This window comes from Strigops habroptila, chromosome 16, assembly GCF_004027225.2.
Source record: "Strigops habroptila isolate Jane chromosome 16, bStrHab1.2.pri, whole genome shotgun sequence".
NCBI classification, from domain to species: Eukaryota; Metazoa; Chordata; class Aves; order Psittaciformes; family Psittacidae; genus Strigops; species Strigops habroptila.
The window spans coordinates 1,300,742-1,322,912 of record NC_044292.2 but is presented as its reverse complement, the minus strand read 5'-3'; the positions used below and the strand labels follow the sequence as shown (position 1 = coordinate 1,322,912).

General features: G+C 47.5%; 1 protein-coding gene across 4 annotated transcripts in view; it reads left to right on the top strand.

Annotated features, from left to right (window-relative positions):
• The window catches only part of PAX7 (paired box 7), a 99,556-nt gene that overhangs the window by 36,981 nt on the left and 40,404 nt on the right, over positions 1–22,171 (top strand). For all 4 annotated transcript variants that reach the window (XM_030507710.1, XM_030507711.1, XM_030507707.1 and 1 more), the window contains exon 5: positions 10,954–11,153. In XM_030507710.1, coding sequence (XP_030363570.1) covers positions 10,954–11,153 — 200 coding nt within the window. The remainder of the gene's footprint in view (positions 1–10,953; positions 11,154–22,171) is intronic.

The following is a 22,171-nucleotide window of genomic DNA, read 5'->3' as shown; positions in this document are numbered from 1 at the left end:
GAAAGTGTCAGCAGAGGAAAACATGTTGTAGCCAGTGCTAACAGGCATGGAAGATGACCAGTGCTTGTCATGATGCTGTGCTTACTCCTCTGGAAAGCATCTTGTTATAGTGTCCAAAGTGGCAGAAAAATTGCTACTGGCCTTTAGTGTCGCGTCAACAAAGGAGGCACTTCTGGTGCCTGGCTTGTCCCCCTGGCCTGGAGGCTTGCTGGCAGCACAGCCGAGGCTCTGTCACTGATGGACACCTTTGAGCACCATCACACAATAAACAGCAGTGTGTGAAGAGGTGGTATATTTGCTCACTTGCGCATATACTATGTCCGTCAAGCTGGAGGCAGGATGGAATACCGAGCAGGTATCCCAGGCCCTGGAGCAGAACCTGTCACATAAAGCCATACGCTTCTTGTCCCTGCTGGTGGTCAAGAATAAAAGCAAAAGGGTGCTGCACAGTTACTGAGACAGCAGGTAGCAGGTCTGTAATGGTGCCTCTTGTTTTGGCTGCCTTGCCCCTCGCTTGCGCTAGCGCAGCCCCCTTGCCCGTCGACCTCATCTTGCTCTGAGCCACCTCCTCCCCCCTCTCCAGCCCCAGCTTATTCCCTGGCCGCTGGAGGTTTTAATATTCAAGCCGTACCTTCCACATGAGCTGTGCTGAAGAGTTGACGTGTCGGAGTTTATTGATATCACATCGGGCTGCGGAGGGCTGTCAGCTGCACATTCAGCCTTGAGCGACCCCCTAAGGTGCGGGCTCTGGCAGCTCTAAAGGAATCTGCACAAAAACGCCTTTTTGTTTTGTCCAAGGTGAGACAATGCGAACAGGGCCCTGCACCAGATGACAGGGCTGATAAAGGACCAAGCGGCGCAGGGATATCTTTCTTTCTTTTCACTCCTTCATTCAATCCTTCTTTCTGTCACTTGCATTCTCTCCTCCCTATACTTTTCTTTCTTCTCTTTCTTCTCCCGGCTCGGTTAGCAGAGAGCAGCAGAGACAAGCAGAGGGGTTCAATTGCAGGCGAATGTCACAGTCCAGCTTCTCAACACATTTTCAGCTGCAGCCGGAGTTGCTGTTGGCCAACTTGATGAGGGGCACTCTCTGCTTGTGGGTCCTTTCTCCTGGAGCTGTTTACAGTCACGTACTTTGGTGTTTTCTCTGTGGGCTGAAATTAATGTAAAGCTGTGAGTGTGTTGGGGAAAAAAGTAGGTAGGAGAGGGGTGTAAATATGAAGAGGAAGTTGGAGGAGGTGGAAGAAGGGCAGTAGAGCAGGAAAACAAGTGGAAGTAGCAGTGAAGCAGAAGGGGATTGTGTGTATATATATATATATAGTGTGTGTATACACATAAGTAAAAAAGCATAAACAGGAAAAGGAAGGAAGCAGAAGAGGGAAAAAGAATCAGATGTTCTCCAAGGACAACTGCCTTAACGTCTTTTGCTGCATCCCTCTGTTTTCACAGACATGGTAGAGGACAAAGTGAAGGAAGCAAAGTGGCTGCTCGTGCCCACTCTTACACACCTCTTGGCTTCAGGCGGTCGGTTTGACATTCAGATAAATGAAGCAGGGTTTGCAAACAGCAGGAGGAATGTGTTTCTCATGTGTGGTTAAGTGGTCTCTGGTGCCTCATTCTCACGGGCTGGTTTTGCAGGATTGGGAAAGGTTTATGAGGTTAAATTTGTTTATCTTTCCTGAAAGAGTCTTATATTGAAAGGTCTTTAACTTGATGTATCCAGCCAGGGAGGCCCTGGGCTGGAACGGCAGAGGAACTACAGGACAAGATTAAGGGCCATTGGCAGAGCTATATAGGGGTTTAGGATGAAAATAAAAGAGGGTGTTGCAAATTGGGATGGAGGAGCAATGATAGAGCTGTGCAGGGACCCCAGCGTAAGAATAGCAAGGCAGCTATCGGCCAAGATTGAGATGTGCTGGCAGAGCGCGTGGGGCCCAGAACTGGAACAGAAGGGGTGGCAGTACTTCAAGTACATGAGCAGAGCCGTGCTGGGACAAAGCCAGGGGAGCAGAGGTTGTCACAGACGAGAAACTGTGAAACCTGGATTTGTGTGCCTTGCTAGGGTGCTAGACATCTGAGATGGCATGTCTGTGCGCACACGACGTGCCAAGGAGCACGGTGCACCGAGTGGAATCCAGCCCGGATCTGGGGAAAGGTAACTTTTGCTTAGGTATCATCAGCATCTGAGACACAGCTATGGTGCTTCTGCTCAGTCAGCTTTGGGAAAATTACTAAGTAAGAAGTACTGGAATAGATTAGGGATAGAGGATTGGGTCTGGGATAGAAGCCCACAGGTTTCTCAGGATGGGAACTGAGGTATAAGGGTAAAACTGCCCAGAGATGCCTGTCATCTGTCCAGGGAGAGTTCCGAGCCTCTCTCCTTTGGATCTGAGTGTTATTTTCACAAAGGTGTTTGAATAGTACAATGTCTTTTCTATTATGGTACTGGTACCTTCAGGCACCCTCAGAGGGTGGTCGTAATGCACATGGGGAGCAGTTAGATATTGTATTGTGCTCAGAACGAGGAGGCAAACTGGTGTAACGGGCTCCTGGAGGTTCACCCCTTGACTATAGCAGCCATGATGTTATGTACTCTTGTGCTGGGGGAAAACAGGCATGGCTGGAGCACAGAATGGGATTACAGCAAGCTGGGCATCACCAGGGTTTCCTTGCACCTCCTTGGCCCACAGTTTCAACCTGCTCAATGAATGGCATGAACTCAGTGGGTGAGGGTCAGGGCCTTGAGCTGAGCACCCAGAGAGAGGCTGCTTGCTGAGTTTGGGCCATGCCTTATCACTGCCCTAGGGAAGTGCTAAGTACCTCTGCCAGGAACAGTGCTGAAACAGAACACAGAGCTAAACATGTACATTTAATTTTGCCCTTTGGTCAGTCACGAGCAGTTTTAGACAGCCCCCGCTCTTCCTTCTTACCTGGATAAAGGGCCTTGCTTTGTACATTGCAGGCCGGGAAGTCTGTCTTGGCTCTACCTGCGTCTTTAACTTGTCAGTCAAGAAGGTTACCAAAGGATCAGATTCCCCACCCTTAATGCCACCAGGCTTCCAGCATCCTGGGTATTACATATATATAGAATATATATATACACACACACACTATACGGTGTGTACTTATGCCCAGTTCTCCTGCACAGCTCAGACCCTTGAGTGCTGCTCCATCAACTTCCTTATGTCTATGAGAAACCTCTTTAAGGGAACTGGAGAGTTGAAGCTGAAAAGGGCAGAAAGCAAAAAAGGGAAAACTGCAGAGCAAGTAAACAGACCTTCTCCATGCGTCTTTATTCCCCCCTGTATCCCAGCTGGTCTCCCTTTGCTTCCCAGTTTTGGGAGCCCTATTGATGCCTCTCTAACGCCATCGTTTCCATTCAAGTAAAGGAGCCAGCAAGCCCCTGCGGTCCCTCTCGTGCAGGCCTCCGCTGGATCCTGCGCCTGCCACAAGCACGCGGCTATGAATATTGAAGTGAAAAAGGGGCCTTTTATGGACTTCACAGATGTGCTGGGGAGTTGGGGCAGGCCTCATTACCTCGGGGTTCTTTAAAAGGCCAAACAAAAGCCAGAAGAAAGAGTGTGAGGGGTGGAGGGGGCAGGGAGGCGAGAACTAGAAAAAAGTTGAAAGAAAAGAAAAGACGACTGGAGTTGATGGATATTCCATCTGTTTATGTTCAGGCCAGTGCTGGGAATTAACAAAGGCTGTTGGGGACATAGGCTCTCTTTTGCCCTCCCTCCCTCCCTATCTTCCTCCAAATGTTCTGGATGATTTGGTTTTGTTCGCTACTCGCAAGGAACAGAATATGTTGTTTTTTGTGACCATGTGTCTTTGCGTGGGGGCACTGCAGCTGGTACCTACGCTGCCAGACCCTGATTTGTGTTAGGATTTGCTGGGGCCCTGATGTCTCTTACTACTTTCAAATGCAGAGTAGATGGAGCCTCCGGGGCCACATCTCTCCACCAAGATAAATGAGTCCAGCTTCTTGGCTTTTACCAGACCTGCACTGGTGTGTGTCAGCAAAGGATTTTCCTTGGTCTGTATGCCTGGATTATGAAAGAGCACCTGGTTAGGGGTGCAGTTCCTCCTTCTTTGTGGGTTTGGAAAAGCCTTCGTCTAGGTTAGCTTTCAGCTTCAAGGCCGAGGTAGTTCCCAACCTGAACAGAGTTACCTGGAATGGCTGCAGTTGATACAGAGAGGAATGCGGCGTGTGCTGTTGGATATGTCTTTACTCAGTGCAAGTCCTCGTATTGGCAAGAGGCTTTTGCTGACGGATGGCTGTTCCAAGGAAAACAGGGTCTCTCTAACTTTCCAAAATCTTGCAGTGCTCCACTTGTGGTTATGCCTATGGGCCTGGTGAGAGCTGAGCCCGGAAGGGTGAAGTACTTGTTCAAGGAGTTGTAGGGAGTTTTATAGTGGAAAATGGAGGAGAATTTTTCAAGTGCATCCAGACGGACATTCAAACCAAAGAGGAATTGATATTCTTTTGTTTAGAGGCGTATATATGCATTTCATGGCCAAGTGCCAGGTGAGATACTCCTGTATAAGAGTGTTCTTAAAAGGCCCAACCCAATCTATGAGTTATGAGGCAAATTCTGGCAAAGCTGGGAGGGAAGGTTTTGGGTGAGCACTCAGACAAGTAACCTTGTCTACTCAGAACCAGGTAAAACCTAACACATTGCACCATCTTTGGGTCTTCAACCCCAGCATGTGAAGGTGGGCCTCCTCCTGGCTCAGCCTTTGGGATTCAGACATGGAGAAATCACTGGATCCCTCATTCCAAGCTAGAACAGATTGTGTGGTTCTTGCTGTGGTCATCCTGCCAGCTGGCCACATCCCATCACACATGGTTGGATACCTTTTGCATTCACTCCCTTTTCACCCATTAAACTTCCAGCTTTCCTTTCTCCCTCCTTCCTACAGCTTCTCCTTCCACATATGATCTCGCTCATCCAGGAAAGATCTTGCCATGAGGGAATTATCCAACTGTGAAACAGTTCTGTCTTTGACTCCCCCTCCCCTTCTGTATCCATCCCAGACAGACAGACACACACGCACGCTGCCTCCCTGCTCAAGAGCATCAGCTCCACTGTGAGTGGTATTTCCAGGTTGTACAGCCCATAATGGACATTACCTCAGCCAGTGCTTTGGTTACAGCTGGCCAGTTCAGTGCCTGAATAAAACCAAATATAATAGAACCCCCCCCCAAACCTTTCTCTTGGAAGGCCCCCACACTAATGCTTTGCTGAACACTGCAGTCCCCAGCTGAGCTGTAAATGACTTTTTCATTTTCCTAGGCCTGCTCCCTGGTCTGTTTGGTATTCAAGGGCACCCCACCAACAGACACTATCATTCTGCTTGGCCCGAATTACTTGATTAAAACGCATATCAACTATTATGGGATTCGTTTTCTGCCGCTGCTCCACACCACAGCCCTCTAAACTATGTTAAACTGTAATACAGCTGCGCAGGCACGAGCAAATGCTGGAGAATGGAGAGTTTACAGGTTGGAAAGGGGAGGGAGGGGGAAATGCAAGCTTTATGCTATGTGCTGGGTCGATTATTGGTTTTCTTGTGGCTGGGAATGTGCTTGGATGGAGGGGGGGGGAAAGGGGACAAGAGATGAATCTGAAACACTTGTTCCCTTTGCAGTCCTACCTGCTGTTGAATAGGTTTGGTGGGGAGCAGGGGTTCTTCTGCACACACCCCTGCACCTTTGTGAACTGGGGGCTTCATCATTTTCCAAAAAGAGAGGGAAAAGGGTGTTCTGGTTTCATGTTGGAAAGCAAAATCAAGGCAGTGCAATTGTGTGCCTGCAACGCTGCCACCGAGTCGCCCTTCTCACATAGTCTTGTTTGCATTTTGATGGGTTTTGTTTGCTCTCTGCCAGAGGGGAAGGCACATACTAAGGAGTCAGGGAGAGTTTCAGCTTTTGCTTCTGAAGCTGCTGACTGCAGGTCCAGCACAGGACACATGCTCTGTGAATAAATGGCTGTGTCTTGGTGATCCTTGTCCATCCCACATCCTTCCAGGGGAGAAGGAAGTGTGAGGTGTGCAGTCCCACCCTTCCTGCTCCACACATGTACTATAGCTGTGGCCCATGGCAAGAATCTCACCTCCAATAGATCTTACTGTCTTATATATGACAAGGTACCCACAATCAGGAGGTATTTTCCCCTGCAAGATGGGTAACTCCTCACTGCCTCATGCAGTGTGGCTCCATTTATTAAGGCAATGTCAGGCAGCAAAAGCATCACATGGCAGGTGAAACCTGCCCTTTTCAAGATCTTTAATTGTCCTTCAGCATAAAAAAACCTGAAGTGATTTTTGTCTACTTGAAGTTCATGTACACATGGGACTGGAAAAACATAGACACGTATGTTTGTGCAGGGGTAGCTGCTGGGGCCACCAAGCAGGACAGCTTTGGTGGATGGAGAGTGTTGTGAAGCGGGAGGGACCTGGTGTGGGGCTGTAACGTGGGGGTGCTCAGATCCTGCTGGTACCTTCAAAGTGAGTCTTTCTTGCTTCTCTCATGCCATTAAATCCAAGTTCCCCTGGGGCTGTATTAACTCCCCAACCTTCAGATCTGGTTTCTGTTGCTCCAGAAGTATATGGGTGAGTTTGCTACAGCCAGTTGCAGCACAAAAGGTGCAGTTCTGTAGAAGCCATTCACAAAACTATTCCCTTCCCCCCTCTTCATCTCTCCCCTCCAACACACATTTAATTTTTAGGATGGTGCAGCTGGAAGCAAGAGAGAAAGAGAGAGAGGAAATGAGATGAGAAATACTGAAGGAGAGAACGTGCAGCTCCCCTTTAGCCTCTAACAAAATCCAAGCCCCACTTTAATGAATGCGTTTTCATGTCTGGTCCTGTCTGCCAATCCTTCCAGACGGCACCGAGGTGCTTCAAGACAAGGCAGCAGGTCCTTGTAGAGCATCAAGGGCTCAGTCTGAGCCTGGAGGGTCTTGTTGTGGCCGATTCCACCTAATCCTGTTGATTAATTTAACTCCAGGGCTAAGAGGCGCCCAGAAGCAGCGAAGGGAGGTGGAGAGGGGAAAGGCAGAGGAGGAGGAAGGGAGATAGAGGAGTGAAGGGAATGAGGAGAGGGAGACACGTCCAGTCCGTAATTAGGGAGAGTTTTTCTTGTTCCTTTCCTCAAGCTCCAGTCTACTTCTGTTCCTTTCAAACCCCTCCAGAGAGCTCTGCCCCACTCTTGCTAATTGTACCCCCATCTGAACCAGGAGCATTATCCAGGAATGTGAGTTTGTGGGCCGTAATTTACACATTTCCTCATGCTAGAATGGGTCCCGGGACAAGCCTGGGCTTAGAGTTGTCACCTTTCCTATGCCGTCCTGCACATGCTCTCTGCCTGCACTCATTTCCATGGGGAGAAAGAAACATTTTGCTGTATTCAGTTTTCCCCAGCTTATCCTCACTGAACATGTGGGACTTGACATTGATCCATGCAAACCTTCAGCAACTCCCTTCACACCGTTGTCTCTTACCCCTTGCACAAGCTGCATCGTATCTCTGCTCCAAGAAGGTGCCTGTACGTTTGAATAGCCCCCCCTGAACAGAGGGAAGAGCTTATGGATTTGCACACTGGCAGCTTTGCTTTCATTCCCATAATGAAGCTTTCATCTCTGTTTTTAAGAGTACTGCAAAGCAAAGAGATCTGAGCACTTTGGGGTTTTCTTTCTGAGCTACAGGGCAGTTACACTTAATAATGAAGATAGAATTGCTCTTAGAGAAATAAATGTAGTGAGATCAGTGCACATGCCCTGTAACACACACACGCTTTTCTCTTAGTTTTTCCTTTTCCTTTATTTGTCCTGCCATGAGATTTTCCCCTCCATTCACCTCTCCATTCTGTTCTTTTCTGTCAGTCTTTAGCCAGTATCATATCCTAGGGGAGCTGTGTATTGGACAGCTAGCTGTTTCCCATCCTTCATCACAACTAGGGGTTGGTAAGCCACACAAGAAGCTGCTGCTAGCTATTTCTTCACCTTCCTATTTACAGGGTGTGCATTGCTGTCCGTGCTGAGTCAGTGTAAAATGCTACCAGCTCATGCTAATGATTATTTCTATGGCAAATAGCCCTGTTGTGCTGCAGGCTCCAAGCTGGGATTCAGCCCCTGCTCATGCTGAGGGTGGTTTTTCACACAGGGATGTGTGGCAAAACCTGAAGTTTTGGATGAATCCCCTTGGATTTGCCTAGTGAAGGAGTCTCCTTGAGTTACTGCTGCAGCTTTGTGAACCTTCTAATTGAACAAAACCTCTGTGGAGATTGTGGTGGTGGTTTGCCCAGCAGATTTCAGCTGTTTAGGGATGGAAAAGACCTGTTAGATCCTTGAGTTGCATCATAGGCAGGTAAGAGAGACTGTCCCCTCATAGTAGGGGATGTGTTAGATAATGGGCTCCTACCTCAGTGCGTCTCAGCTGAAAGACTTTCTCTATTATTTAATGAATCTGTGTCTGACAGCAGCAGCTGCATCGTACTGAGACCAGCTGGATCCACACATACCCTGGGATTTTGCTTGCTCTCTTGGTTTCATCTTTGTAGTTGGGTTCTTGGAGCCTCAGACTTGGCACGAGGAGCTGTGACTTCTTTTCCCAGCTTTGCTCCTGACTCACAGGGTGACCGTAGGTGGGTGACTTCCTCCATCCCTGCCACGGTTGTGAAATGGAGATAATGCCAGTCGGGAGCTGTCTGGACACTGGTGGATAGAGAAGTTTCTATTGCAAGCTTTGGCTCTCTACTGTTTTAACCCTGTAGCCAGCACAGTTGCCAGTGCTGCTGTGAGTAGGACGAGTTGTTACTCATGACAATCATTTGTCTTTCCTCAGAACTTTGTGGCCAAAACAGGGACCCTTAGTTAGGAGCATAAAGCTGCTGAAGAAAGTTTGGCTGTTTTCCCTTCCAGACTTTTGCAGCAAAGAAGTGAAGTGTGGGAGAGAAAACACGTTACAGGTCCTTATCTAGACTTCTTCACTTGGGGAGATGGTGGATCCCAGGCTTGCTGTGTGAGTAGTTGGACCAAAGGAGCAGATGAGCTGTAGTTGATGGTACATCACTGCTCTCAGGTGGCCAGGAGAAGGGTGAGATCTTGGTCATTTTGACATTGCTGTCACCATAGCACTTGCCAGGCACCTTGGGGCTTTGTTGCATGAGGTGTGCAACATGCCACAAAGGACAATTCCTGTGCTAAGGAGCACTAGCTACATGGAATGTGTATTATCTGTAAAGAAATATGTGAATAAATGGCATTTAACTTGGTGTATTTTCCTTCCCCTTCCTCACACCAGTCCTTTCACATCCTGACCTGAACCCACCGCTGTCCTTACTTCTTTTCATATCAAATATTTCCAGACAAGATAGTAATTAAACCACTAATAGTGACTGAAGTGATTAACTAAAAGAAATTTACTGTATGCTATAGGTTTCCAGATGTGCTTTTGAACAGCATGGGACTCCAAGGTCCAGATGTGCTTCTACCTGCCCTGAATCATCTGCGACCCAGATGTGAAGGGCTGATATTTTCAAGTGCAGATGTTCCTTTTACACCACTTGGGACTCTGAACTTTCCCTGAAAATGGACATGACCCAAAGGCTGGTGTAGGAACAAATTCCTGCTACACAGAGTAAAGCTGTCTTTAAACCATGGGACAGATGCTGCTCCTCTGAAGTCAACAGTGACTTTCTCACTGACTTCAGTGAGAGAGAAAAGGTTCTTCATCTAAAAAGATGAACGTGTGTAAAGACCCTATGTATTGTTAAGCCAGAGGTAGAAGGGAAAACCTCTTAAGGTGATGTTTTTGCCCCCAAAACAAGCCATCCATTGCTCTGCAGCAGTTTCTACTGGAGTAGAGTATCTTAGTGGGAGTTACCTGAGTCCTCACACCGCATCCTCCCCGTGAAGCCCCAAGCCATAAAAGCATTTTTGTGCTGCAGCGAGCTGAACGCGATGGCATTTTGTGGGGATCTCAGGATAAACAAGGGAGCTCCGAGGGGATATTTGCCTCGGCCTCCTCAAACTGCCGCCGCTCCGGAGCAGCTGTTGGGGAAGTCACAGCTGCTGTTCCCAGCTCTGAAGAGAGAAAAGCAGATTTTTGGATGATGATAGTATAGAGAAAGGCAAAAGAGAGGGTTTGAAAACACTATTAGTGACTTTAGGGAACTTGTTCATCAAGAAGAGCTCACAAATCCAGCTTTAATCCTGAATTAGCAAAGGTTTACCCCAAAGCAAAACTTACTTCTCTCTGAGCACAGTGTTTAAGCACATTCTGGCTCTCAGTCTGCCTCTGAAAGACACAGTCAAGCCTGGTAGGGAAAAGAAATAAGTGCACATTTAATGAGTCTCCTCTTTTCATGAGAGAGAAGGAAAAGGTGACCGAGGCCACCTCTCTCACCTAGCTAAAAGGCTTCATGTATCACATTCTTCCTTCTCTGCTGCCATGAACCAGTGGCACATTTTTCACTGTCCTGGAGGCAGACATAAAGTTTTGGCCTGGCTGAGATCCTCCATAGATCAACATCTGCACAGCAGGGAGCCGAGAGCCTCACATCTTTGAAACCCAAGCTTTGCTCCATGAGAGGCCCCCTGGCAAACACTGGAGTCCCAGCTAATGCTGTTCTTGGTGTGGCCCCTCTCAAATCCACTGGGTTTGACTGTACACTGGATGAATACCAATGTGGTGTCTTCATCTCCAGAAACAAGAAAAAATAGAGCAGAACGGGGCTTACTTATCCCAGCTATAGTTATTCACACAGAAATACAAGCATAAAACTTGTAGATGTGTTCCTTCGATGGACGCCACCACAGTAAACTGGCATTTGTTACACCACCACAGTAGAACTGAGATTACTTTGCTGGGCTGCTTAACTCTTCCAACTGCCTTTCTCCATGTGGTGTTTAACCATGGAAACCTCATCTCCTGCTTCTTCCCCCCCAGGTAACAGGCTGGATGAAGGCTCTGATGTTGAATCTGAACCAGACCTGCCTTTGAAGCGCAAGCAACGCCGCAGCCGAACCACTTTCACCGCTGAGCAGCTGGAGGAGCTGGAGAAGGCCTTTGAGAGAACCCACTACCCAGACATCTACACACGGGAGGAGCTAGCTCAGAGAACCAAGCTCACCGAGGCCCGAGTTCAGGTAAGGCCTGGAGCAAGTCTGCCTGGTGGCACAGCTTCTTGTTTACCTTAGGGAAGGAGATGGTAATGCTGAGGGTGTTGAAAGGCGGTAACATGAACGCGCTGCTTCTCTAGAGCCACATCCACAAGGATCTGAGACTTCAATCCAGCTCTGCACATTCCCACGTTCCCATGGATTTGCAGATATGCCATTTGGATTTGGCCTGTTGTAATGGTACCAGCTGGAGGGTTTCCATCCAGGTTGGGACCAGGAGGCAAACTTTCCCTCCCTTGGCAAGGCGTTGAGCTCTCTGTTTTCTGTTGGAGGAAATTCCTCCATTTGCCTAGGAGGAAGCAATGTGTGTGGATGTTTGTGTTTGGTGTTTTAGGAGAAATCACACCATTTTGCAGCCTTGCCCAGGGGAGCAGCTCAGATTTTGCACAGTTTGCAAGTTGTGTGTGTGAATTTTCATCAAACTTCTTTTCTCCTCCTTGATCTCCAGAGAGCACAAAAAGGGGGGGGGGGGGAGGAGGGAGGGAAGAAGAGGGGAGGAGCAGGAAGGGGGAGGGTTTGGAGCCGGGGGACTCTGACATCTACACGATTAATAGCCCTTGTGGGAACTCCACACAGAGACCCTTATGTCTTCCAGATAAAGGCTGGGTCAGCAGTGTGTGCAAACACGCAGAGGGATAAGTAGTGTGAACAGATCGGGGGGTATAATAGAGTCCCTTGGGGAAAGGGAAGGAAAGGGGGAGGGATTGGGGATTGTGCTGGGTTAAAGAAGTGAAATGGAGACCCCAGCAGTCCGTCCTCCGTGTGGCCAGTGCGATTGGGTTTCAGGCTGAGCACAGGGTCTCCGTGCAGGCAGCAGAGAGTTGAACTGCAGGCACTGGGAGAGGAGAGAAAAGAGGTTTGTGACAGGACAACAGTCAGTCACTAACCAGCTCCTCCAAACCAAAACAGGCTGGTTTTCCTCCTGTGCTTTTCAGGGTAATGAGCTTGATGTGCTCACTCCGAAGCCAAAGCCACCAAAAGTTGTTGCTCTTTTCTCCCAGCTGTCTGGGAATGGCCATTTCCCTCCCCACACCTGGGATGTTCACTGGTTAAAGGCTTTTCCCATTAGCTGCCTTTCCCAAAGAAGTCACAGCACTGCAGTGGGTGCTCACTCACCTCCCTCCAGCTTTCTCTTGAGAAGTACTGGCTTTTCCTGACTCCAGCATCCCTCAAGATGTGGCTATGGAGACTGCGAGAAGGAAACCTAGCAGACTTTAAACTGGTTCTAGTTTTGATCTCATCCAGAAGACCATGTCAGTGTTCAGCACTAATAGTGTTAATTTGCTAGCCAGGGAGGTCCATAGATAGATGGAGCCTGGGAAAGGAGCTAATTGAGGTGACTAAATTACCAAAAGTTGGAATGTGTGAATTCCCCCATTTTTGTTTGCATATTCTGTTTCTCATTGCTCTTACTTGTGTAGATGGACGTAAGATGTTAAGGAGGAAGGATAAAGGTAGATGTTTCTGTGGCAAACAGACAAAAAATAAGGAGTTTCCAAAGGAAGACAGAGTTTAGGTGAGACCTTTTTATGAGGTGAGAGAAACCTGCATTGATGAGGGCATGCTGGGGAGGAGGGAAAAGCCCTGAAGTGCCAGGGTGTACACAAACCAGAGGTAGGTTCTCTGTTCCAGGGCACTCTGACCCTGGAAAGGAGGGAGGTGAAAGCAGAGCAAGGGAAAACTCAATCAATAAATAAAGATAACCTTTCCCTTGTCTCAAGCTGTGATCCTCGAATCCCCCTGTTTGCTCCCAGGCAGCTTGCGTGGAGGTTCCTGCCAGGGCTCTAGTAGCAGCTGTTCTCCGAGGCACATTCCTGATGGCTTTCTCATTCCAACATCCTGGCAGAGTCAGCTTCTTCCCACCACTTTTAAGCCTGCCGCCCCTTGTAAAATTTTCTGGATATCAGAGCAGATCTTTTACTGGCTCTCAGGATCTACAAACATTAGTCAATCAAGTTCTTGTGGAAAAAGAGAAAAAGGCCTCCCCACACACACATCCACACATGTAGCTATCCAGCAGGGAATCTTCTGCCACCTTATAGTCTTCCTGCTGTCTCAACGGAGTTTTTGAGGCCAAGAGACGTGCTTCGGATTAAGGATGGCTGTAATATAACAGTAGGGCCAGCTGAGATGTGTCTGGGTGTTAAGGGCCATGCCAGCATCTCCCCATCTATCCCATCCCCAAAAGCTCATCATGTTAACATGTAAAATGGGAGGCAGACATATGAAAAGTGTTACAAAAGAGACTCAAGAGCAGCCTTCAGGGTCTGGTCATTGCTTCATCCAGCTTCTGGATCTCAGTGCACCCTCTCTGCTGTGCAGCCGTGGCTGAGCAATCCCCAGATCACATCCAGGTCTCTGAATCACAGTTCAGGTGTTGCTATCAGCCTTTCTTACTGTGTCCTTTCTTGCTGTGTAGGATGGTGAGGCAGTGGAACAGGGTGCCCAAAGAAATGGTAAATGCTCCATCCCTGGCAGTGTTCAGGGCCACGTTGGACAGAGCCTTGGATGACATGGTCTAGGGTGAAGTGTCCCTGTGTATAGCAGGAGGATGGAACTAGATTAACTTAAGGTCCTTTTCAACCCAAACCATTCTATGATTCTATGATCCTATATACACAACATCCCTGCACTTGAATCCCATTTTGATAATCGCTGTACAAGCACTGAACAGAAACAAGCAGGCCTGGCTATCTCTTTGCTTCTTTCTCCTCCTCACCTCTCTTTGCTCTACCACGTGAAAGGTGAACTTACCTCAGTCTCATTCGTTCTCTCTGATACCTGAACATTCATGTACCATAATCTCTTCCATGTGAAAGGCTGATAGCTCTGTTAAACTTTACTGGCAGGCCTCAGAGGCTGGCTGCTCACGCAGCTGCCCAGCTAAGTGGAAGTTTGACACGTTGACAGCTAATAAAATTCCCAAGCTGCACAACAAGAGGGGGTGGTGGTGGGGAGCAGCTCCAAGCTCCGCTTTCTCATCTGCTAGGAAGATCACAGGGTGGTGAGTGACATTTTTGCAAGGTCACTGCAGTGGTTGTGTGGTTGAGACACAGGATTCCAACATTCAGACTTCAACACACCCAAAGGTATGAGCCATTAAAAGGTTAATCCCAAATTGAGTATAACCAGAGCCAAGGCTGCCGGATGGATCAGGATTGTGGTGCCAAACCCATGCCCAGCAAGGCCACGGGTGGAAATTCCCACTGCCTTGTTTTTGTGCAAGGCAATGTCTTGACTCATGTGTCCACACTAATTGTCCAGCACTGAACAAATTCTTGCCCATCCACAAGTTCCCTTTTCCACCCTTCCAGAAAACAAGCTGCTGAATGCCAAGCGTTCATGGGTTTAAAAATGAAGTCTAACAGCTAAACAATTCACTCAGCTAATTTAATGGATGCTTCGCCTTTGATCTTGAAGGTATTTTGGGGTTTTACACCAGGTTTTGCAATTATCTAACTGATGATGTCAAAGTTTTTATATGGGAAAATACCCCTAAGTGGGATTCTGTGATAATTCTGCCTTTCCTCCCTGGCATTCCTAGAGAAGGGATGTTTTCCAGAACAGCCCTTTTCTCACAAACAGTTTAGCTTTGTCAGTACAGTGTTTTTCAATAACAAAATGGTTTTGCCAGGAAATTCAGGTGTAGAAATGACTTCTTCTCAAAGCAATGCTAATGTCAAAAGAGACAACCACGTACATCATTTAGGAAGTCAGAACTAACCCGTCTCCTAAACAATCCCATTTGTGGATCTGTTTGCCCAAATGGGTTGCATTTTTAAGGCTAGATCCAACAAACCTCTGTGCTTATTTCTGGTTTTTACTTGAACAATACCAACAGAAAGAAATAGAAGGTAAAACAGAGCAGTGCATATGGCCAAACTATCCTGAGGTCAGCACCACCACTGGGATATTTGCGCACCACAGATAGACCTTAGTCGCAGGTTCCCACGTGAGCAGCCAATATCCCTTTTTCCTGCTCTTGTAATGAGTCAGATGTGGCAGGCTCTAAAGTATTATCTCAAAAAGCTTTCCTAGAAAGCTTTTTGAAAGCTAGAATGACCAAAGTCATTCCCAAAAAACAGATGGCAGCTTTTGCTTCTCAGCATCACTTACAGATGATTGAGATGGTCGTACCCCAGGCGTGAGTACCACCAGCAAGTACGTTAATCCTGGTTCCTATGGTCTGGGCAGTGGGTGCTCTCTGGAAAGAAAGAAGAAGCTCAAAGAGGTGGGTATGTTGTGATGCTGATGTCTGTTATTATTAATCCCCAGGAAATTCCATGCACTGAGAAACCTTTATTTCAATAACAAAATTAAACCAGACAGCAGGAGTCGCAAGCCAGTGCTTTATTGATCATTTTTATGATGGATACCATTGTGATTTCTGCCTGGGAGAAAATGGCTGTTTCATTTAATAAAAAGCCTCAGAGCAATTCTGGCTCTGAAATCTCGGTGCATTTCTGGGCTAGTCAGATAATCTGTATTTTCTGACACAGTTTCAAACTGTAGTAAGCAAACAGCCATGTTCTAGATCAGACATGCCAAATGGAGTACCAGCAAAGAAATTCCATTCCATTTTCCTTGAGATTTTTCACAAAGCAATTCTGTTGTCAGTGCAAAGCAGCTGAAAAGCACCGTTTACAGCAGCATTCTGCACTCTAGGTTCCAGAAATACAGGGATTTCTCAGGAACTTCTCCCGTCTCTCTGCTGTGTGCTAGGGGGGACCCCAGTGCTCTGTCACTGTGCTCAGAGGTCTACCCCGTTCCCTGATACGGTGCTTGTTGAAGATATAGAAAGGGACAATACAGTGATTAGCAGGTCTCCCCAGCTCTGGGCATCAACTGGAGCCATGCAAAGCTGCTGGAACCCGATGCTGTTTGCTTGGGGTTTTGCTTCCCAAACTCTTGGAGGTGTATCCAAAGTGGCTTTTCCGAGGCAATCCCCCTCCCTTAAAGGTCAGCTGGGAATGTTTTCTTTCTTCCTGAGGGTCCCACTAGTTTGCATTTGCTGTGCAGAGGGCTGCGAGGAGGTTAGGACACAACAGCTGCCCTGCGGTTCTGGCAGCACCGGGGCACCGAGGGGCTTTGCGGAGGAGCCGGGGCTCCCGTTGGCACAGCCTGGCTTGGCACGCTGGTGTTGCACGGCGCGGGGCCAGCCGCGCTCTCGCACACCGGAGCGTCCACATAGACGGCAAGAACAGCCCCTGGCACAGCCGGGCCGTGAGAACGGCCGCGGTGCTGCCGCTGCGTGTGCCCAGGCACGTCGGGGCAGCAGCGGTGCGGTGCCGAGCAGCAGCCGGCTCCCGGGAGAGGTCGGCCCGCGGGTAGTGCGCTGTTCCAGCCGGCTTTGGAGAAGCGGCGCTGCAAGGTAATGCCAGCGAGGGCTGGATGAAGCCGAGATGGTGAGGAGGGTCCAGCTGCTTCCCCCTCATATCTCATGGAGATCTGGCTGGAGAAGGGTGTTGCTAATGAATGAGGTCGGTCGGCTGCAGTCTTGTAACGTTGCTTACTGTTTGCTTAGTGAATGCTTGATGTTTCGCAGCGTTGCTGCTGTTCTTTCACATCTCTTCAGCCTGAATTAGAAGCAGAAATGCAATTGGATGAAAGAGTATCTGGTTTTTACCTGAACAATACCAGCAGAAAGGAATATGAGGTAAAACAAAGCAGTGCATACACCCCAACTATCCTCAGGTCAGCACCACGATCTCAAATCACTGGGACGTTTGCACACCACAAATAGACCTTGGATATAGGTTCCCACAGAAGCAGCCAATACCCCAGCTAATATGCTCCAAATAAGCCCTCATTCCACCTACAAGTCACATAAAAATCAACAAAACCAAACTGTAAAGTAAATCATCAGGTATCCAAACTGCAGCAGCAAGTCTTTTTCCACCTGAACTTTGGAAAAGCCAGAGATGATCTCTTTAAATTGCAAGCACGTCCTATGTCTGTATCTAAGGGTTGGCTTAGAAAAGCATCAGCACTTTTGGTATTCGTAGTAGAATTACAGTAACCAGCCCCCTTGAAAATAGAAATGTCCCACTGACAGAGGACACAGTCCGAGCTCTGTAAGCCTGAGGGCATCCTGCTGGAGACAGTCAGCGCTATTCCGTTAAGTATATTATACTTCAGTGCAGATGAAAATGATAAGCCTAATCCTGCAGTCCTTCTGGCAAAGCATTGGTGCGAATCAACAGGAATGAATATCAACTTCAGGACTTGAAGCATAATTTGACAAGATTGGTTTGTATGTGTAGGGCGGGGAATCTGTATGAAACAAAGGGAGAAATTCATGGCAGGGAGTGCTCCTTCCAACTTGTTGGCTTCTGCAGCCGGAGGAATCCATTCTGCTCAGTAAACCCTGATTTTTAGTTAAAATTGTGGATTTCTGTGTTGAGATGCAAACCCTGGAACTGACTTTTCTTTTGATTATCTGTCATATTCTGCTTTGGAGCCAGGAGCAGAACTACAGCCTCATGCTCGCAGCCTGCAAAAGGGATCCCCTAAACAATGTGCTAACGATTGGATTTTCTTACAAAGGACAGAGGGCCCAGAGGCCAAAGCAATGAACGAGATCCCAGCTCGTGGGCTGGAGCAGTTGTGTGGAACACTGCGCTCTCAGCTGGCCTAAATGGAAGTCAGTGAAGTTGCACTGATTTATAGCAGCACAGTGTCTGTCCCATTGTATTCAAAACAAATAGGGCCTCCCAGAGGTTTTATGAGGAGAACCTTTATAACAAAATTTCCAGTCCAACGAGGGTATGGACCTAAATATTTCTCATACGCTTTGCTCGTGTGCCCTGTGCTGAACCTCTGCTTCTGTGTGTGCCCGGTAAGTGAGCAGCCAGCACGCGTGGCACTGACCTGTTCTCCATCTCCCCAGCTAAGGAGGCTTTCTGTTTACTGGGACACCAATTAAAGAGATTCTGTTTGGCCAACAATGGGAAAAGATTTATAAGAATCAGGAGGAGGGTTTACCAGGGTGTTTTAATCTTTGAGCCACTTCTCATAGTGCTTAAGCTGTTTTTAAAAGCTCACAGCTTTTACTTTTGCAAAGAAAATCTTGATAGTGGGAATCTGTGTGCTGCTGGTTTGCTCTTAAGCCTGGCCTCTCTCTGGCTAAACAATAGCAGCAGGAAACCTACTCTCCAACATCTCATTCACCTCCATGAGGTGTGAACATCAAAGCCTGGTCTGAAATGTTTGTATGCAACTCGAACACCATTAAGATTTGGCCTTCTAAGAAGCAAGTGTTCAAGTGGAGAGAAAGCACTTCATAAAATACAGCTGTTTTCTGACCGCAGTGAACAGATCCTCATGTCCTTCAGCTTCCACAAGCCCCATTCATCCTCAGACACAGGGCGTATAAAGAGCTATACAGATAAGTAAAACAGAGGGTTTATTTTAAATTTAACAGAATTTACTCTCTGACAACTCAAAGAATCCCTGAGAAACACAGTTTGTAAAACGCAGAGCTGGAAAATGCAACCTTTGCAAACAATCATTCAGGATCCAATAGTAATTTCATTCAATGATAACAATTTTTAATTTATAGGTATTATTAACTTACAGTAAGTGGTGAAGCTGCATCACTGGGCAGGATTGGGCTTGGAGCTGTGAAGCCATGAGGTCAAACCTGGGCTTCGGGTGTCTCAGTGAGACAGTGGACAGATCTATCCCATTTCTGCTGCTTCCTGCTTCCCTGACCACAGTATAAAATTCATACTCACAAAATGTTCATACTGGGATGAGCATTTAAAGATAGAGATGACCTTTTGGTTGAGGAAGTGTTTGTGACATTAATTCCAAGATTAGAAAGAATATTGCAAGAGTAATAAACGTCACAAGGAAATATTTCACTGCTAGCAAGGGTTTGTTTGAAAAACAAAAGTGGTTTGCATAAAAAATCCACATACCACAAACTGTATTGAAATTCTTCATTAGAATCCCAGCCTGGTTTGTGTTGAAGGGATCTTAAAGCTCATCCAGTTCCAAGCCCCTGCCACGGGCAGGGACACCTTCCACTAGAGCAGGTTGCTCCAAGCCCCTGTGTCCAACCTGGCCTTGAACACTGCCAGGGATGGGGCAGCCACAGCTTCTCTGGGAAAAGTCTGTGCCAGCGCCTCAGCACCCTCACAGGGAAGAACTTCCTTATATCCAACCTAAATAGACTGTTATAAATAGCTAACACCTTCAGGAACTGGACTATGCCAGGAGAAATATAGGCTAAATTCATTGGATAATCTCGTTTGTAAAGAGTCATTTGTTCTGCTCCACTAACCTTCTTTAATATTTATCTTAACCATCTTGCCCACAAGTGACAGAGGCTCAGCTTTTTAGGCACTGAACCAAAGTGATACTAGATACAGCTATATCCCTACACACAGACAAAAATCCATGTGCCTAAAATCTCTGCACTCTCTTGGGCTTTTCTTCTCGTTCTGTAATGAATTATCTCAGTAGCCTGAATGATGATGCTTCATCAGGGAGTGTAGCGATAGGACAAAGGGTGATGGATTCAAACTCAAAGAGGGGATGTTCAGGTTAGATATAAGGCAGAAGTTCTTCCCTGGGACTCACAGGATCCCGTCTCACTGTAACATCTCAACCCTTTCCAGCCTGCGAGGGCTGACTCTCAGCACCAGGTAACTATCCCTGATCTCTCATCACTGTTGCTGCTGGAGTTCCTCTCTAAAAGCCTTCTGCATCAGCTGCCTGGGAAACCCAGGATTTGCAGTATCAATGACTAGTGTGGGCAAAGCAAGGCACTGCAGGGATCTGCTCCTGTTCATAGGAGAACCTGGACAGGACCTGATCCAGCAGAGTCACCTCTATGCAACCTGGAAAGGGACTTCATCTGACTTGGTGGAATTTTGTTGGTGTGCTTGGGCCATAAATGCCCACATGACTCTTTTCCACCTGGTTCCTGTACCCTCTTGGGCCTGTGAAAGCAAACACATGTTGCATCTCTTCCATTCTACTGGAGAGCAAAGGCACAACTTGGCTTTCCCATCCCTGTTTCCATTTAGGAGCTCATTTATCCCATCTATCTTTCTCCAACATCAAGTCCTGATTAGGCTGAGCAGGAACACAACAGGCTTTCTTTCCCACAGGAGCCTCTTTTGACCTTCCTTTCCTCTCCTTGTCTGACAAATTGTGGGAGCTGACCCATATCTGGGCGGCTGCAGGGATAATTCAGTCCAGCCCCATCCTGGCAGGCAGCTGCCTCTGCAGCCCTTCTCCAGTGGTTGACAACAAGTGTCTGGGACATCTCGGGCCTGGCAGGGTTGGGTGCAGGCGTTCAGGTTAAATAAGAACCAGTTCTAACCTTTGCCCCAAACCCAGCCTGGCCGGGAGGATGGGCTCTGGTGAGATCAGCTGGTTCTGCAAGGCAGACAGTGATGGATTGGAGAGGTTTCTTAGTCCCGCCGTGCCTCCCTCTCCCATCTGTGAAGGGAATGGGGAAGGTAACAGATTGAGTGGTACTCTGCAGTGAGCATCTAGCATTCAGGAGCAGCATATTCACTTACTGCACAAGGTGCACGTGGCACAGTGAGGGATTCTGATCTTACCTGGACCCTGGGCATGACTAGAACATGAAGAACCTGCTTGGATATCTTCTTCCAAGTTATTTTCCATGAGGACATTCCTGTATCTCTCTGCTTCCCCTGAAGCAGTTTCTGTAACATCTCCTGTCTAGCGAATACATCCTTTGGAAGACAATTCACAGGGACAAAAGCCCCAAATGTCTCTAGCAGGTACAAACTGTTGTCTTCAGTGGCCTACATTATACTTCCATGCCCTTGGAAAGCAGCATGTTTACACAGTGCAGGACCTCTTTGCAATGAACAAATGATCACCCAGAACTTGTCTTTTTGAGAGAAAAGAGGTTTCTGGCATGTTGTTTTTAATGCTGTCGGGTTCTTCACACAACCCTTTTCCCTACATTTGTCCTAGCATAGAACTCCAGTCATGCAATCCAGCCCCAGCAGCCTCTAGAGTGTCTCCACAGACACACCAGCAGCTTCAAATCTTCCTCCTCTTCCTCATCTTCTTCCCACCAGTGTGGGTTTAGCAGCCGTAGCCTTCACCCCAGGCTTAACATGGTGTAACAGGATCCTCTGGCAGGGGGAATCTTTAGTGGCTGATAAAACCTTAACTGTTGGGAAATGAAAGCAGGTTCCCTTTGAAGTGCACCTCGCCTTTCAGCTCCATGCTCCAGCCTCTCTATTTTAACTACCAATAAAATGATTTATAAGCATAAAGGCCTGAGCCACCTTTAAGGCAGGGGAAAGGAAAGAATTGCTAACGTCATTTGCTGGAATGGATGGTCTTTTTTTTTACTGTGGGTTATAAATAAGGGCCAGAATCAACCTGTTTGGGCCATGAAATGTCCCTTCCTCTGCACGGGAAGAGAAATCCTATCAATTGCTTTGTGGAAGGTTTCAGTGTATTTGTGGCTGGATTCTCCAGGTAGGCTCTGGTAGGAAGCACTGCTTTTAAGCATGTAGTTGTGAATCTCATTTGGTGCATGTGTGTTTACTATTATTATCATTTCTTACTTGTTTTGCTCTGATGCTCTAGCTAAGAAGGAGCTCTTGCTGTGCCAGGTATGGTGCCTACTGGCAGTTAGAAAGAGCCTCTATCTCAGGTGGCTGGTTGTTGAAATAAGCTAAGATGTAAGAAAATGTGGGTTTTATCCTCAATTTAAAGGTGATGATCTGATGCATGGCTTGTGTAAGGACCCAAATGAGTTGAATGCAGCAATGTTTCCACTGATTTTAAATGAGAAATGCAATCCTCAAGTCCCAAAAGGAGCCTGTAGCGTAGGTAAGAACTTTCTCTGGTGATAGTCCACTCTTCTGAAAGTTAGCTTTCCTGAAAGCCCATTGTAGACCAAAGTAAGCAAGACACCCCAAGAACAGCCCATTCACAGACCTTTTTGGCTGACTCTACCCTGTTGTAAAAGGATCCAGAGT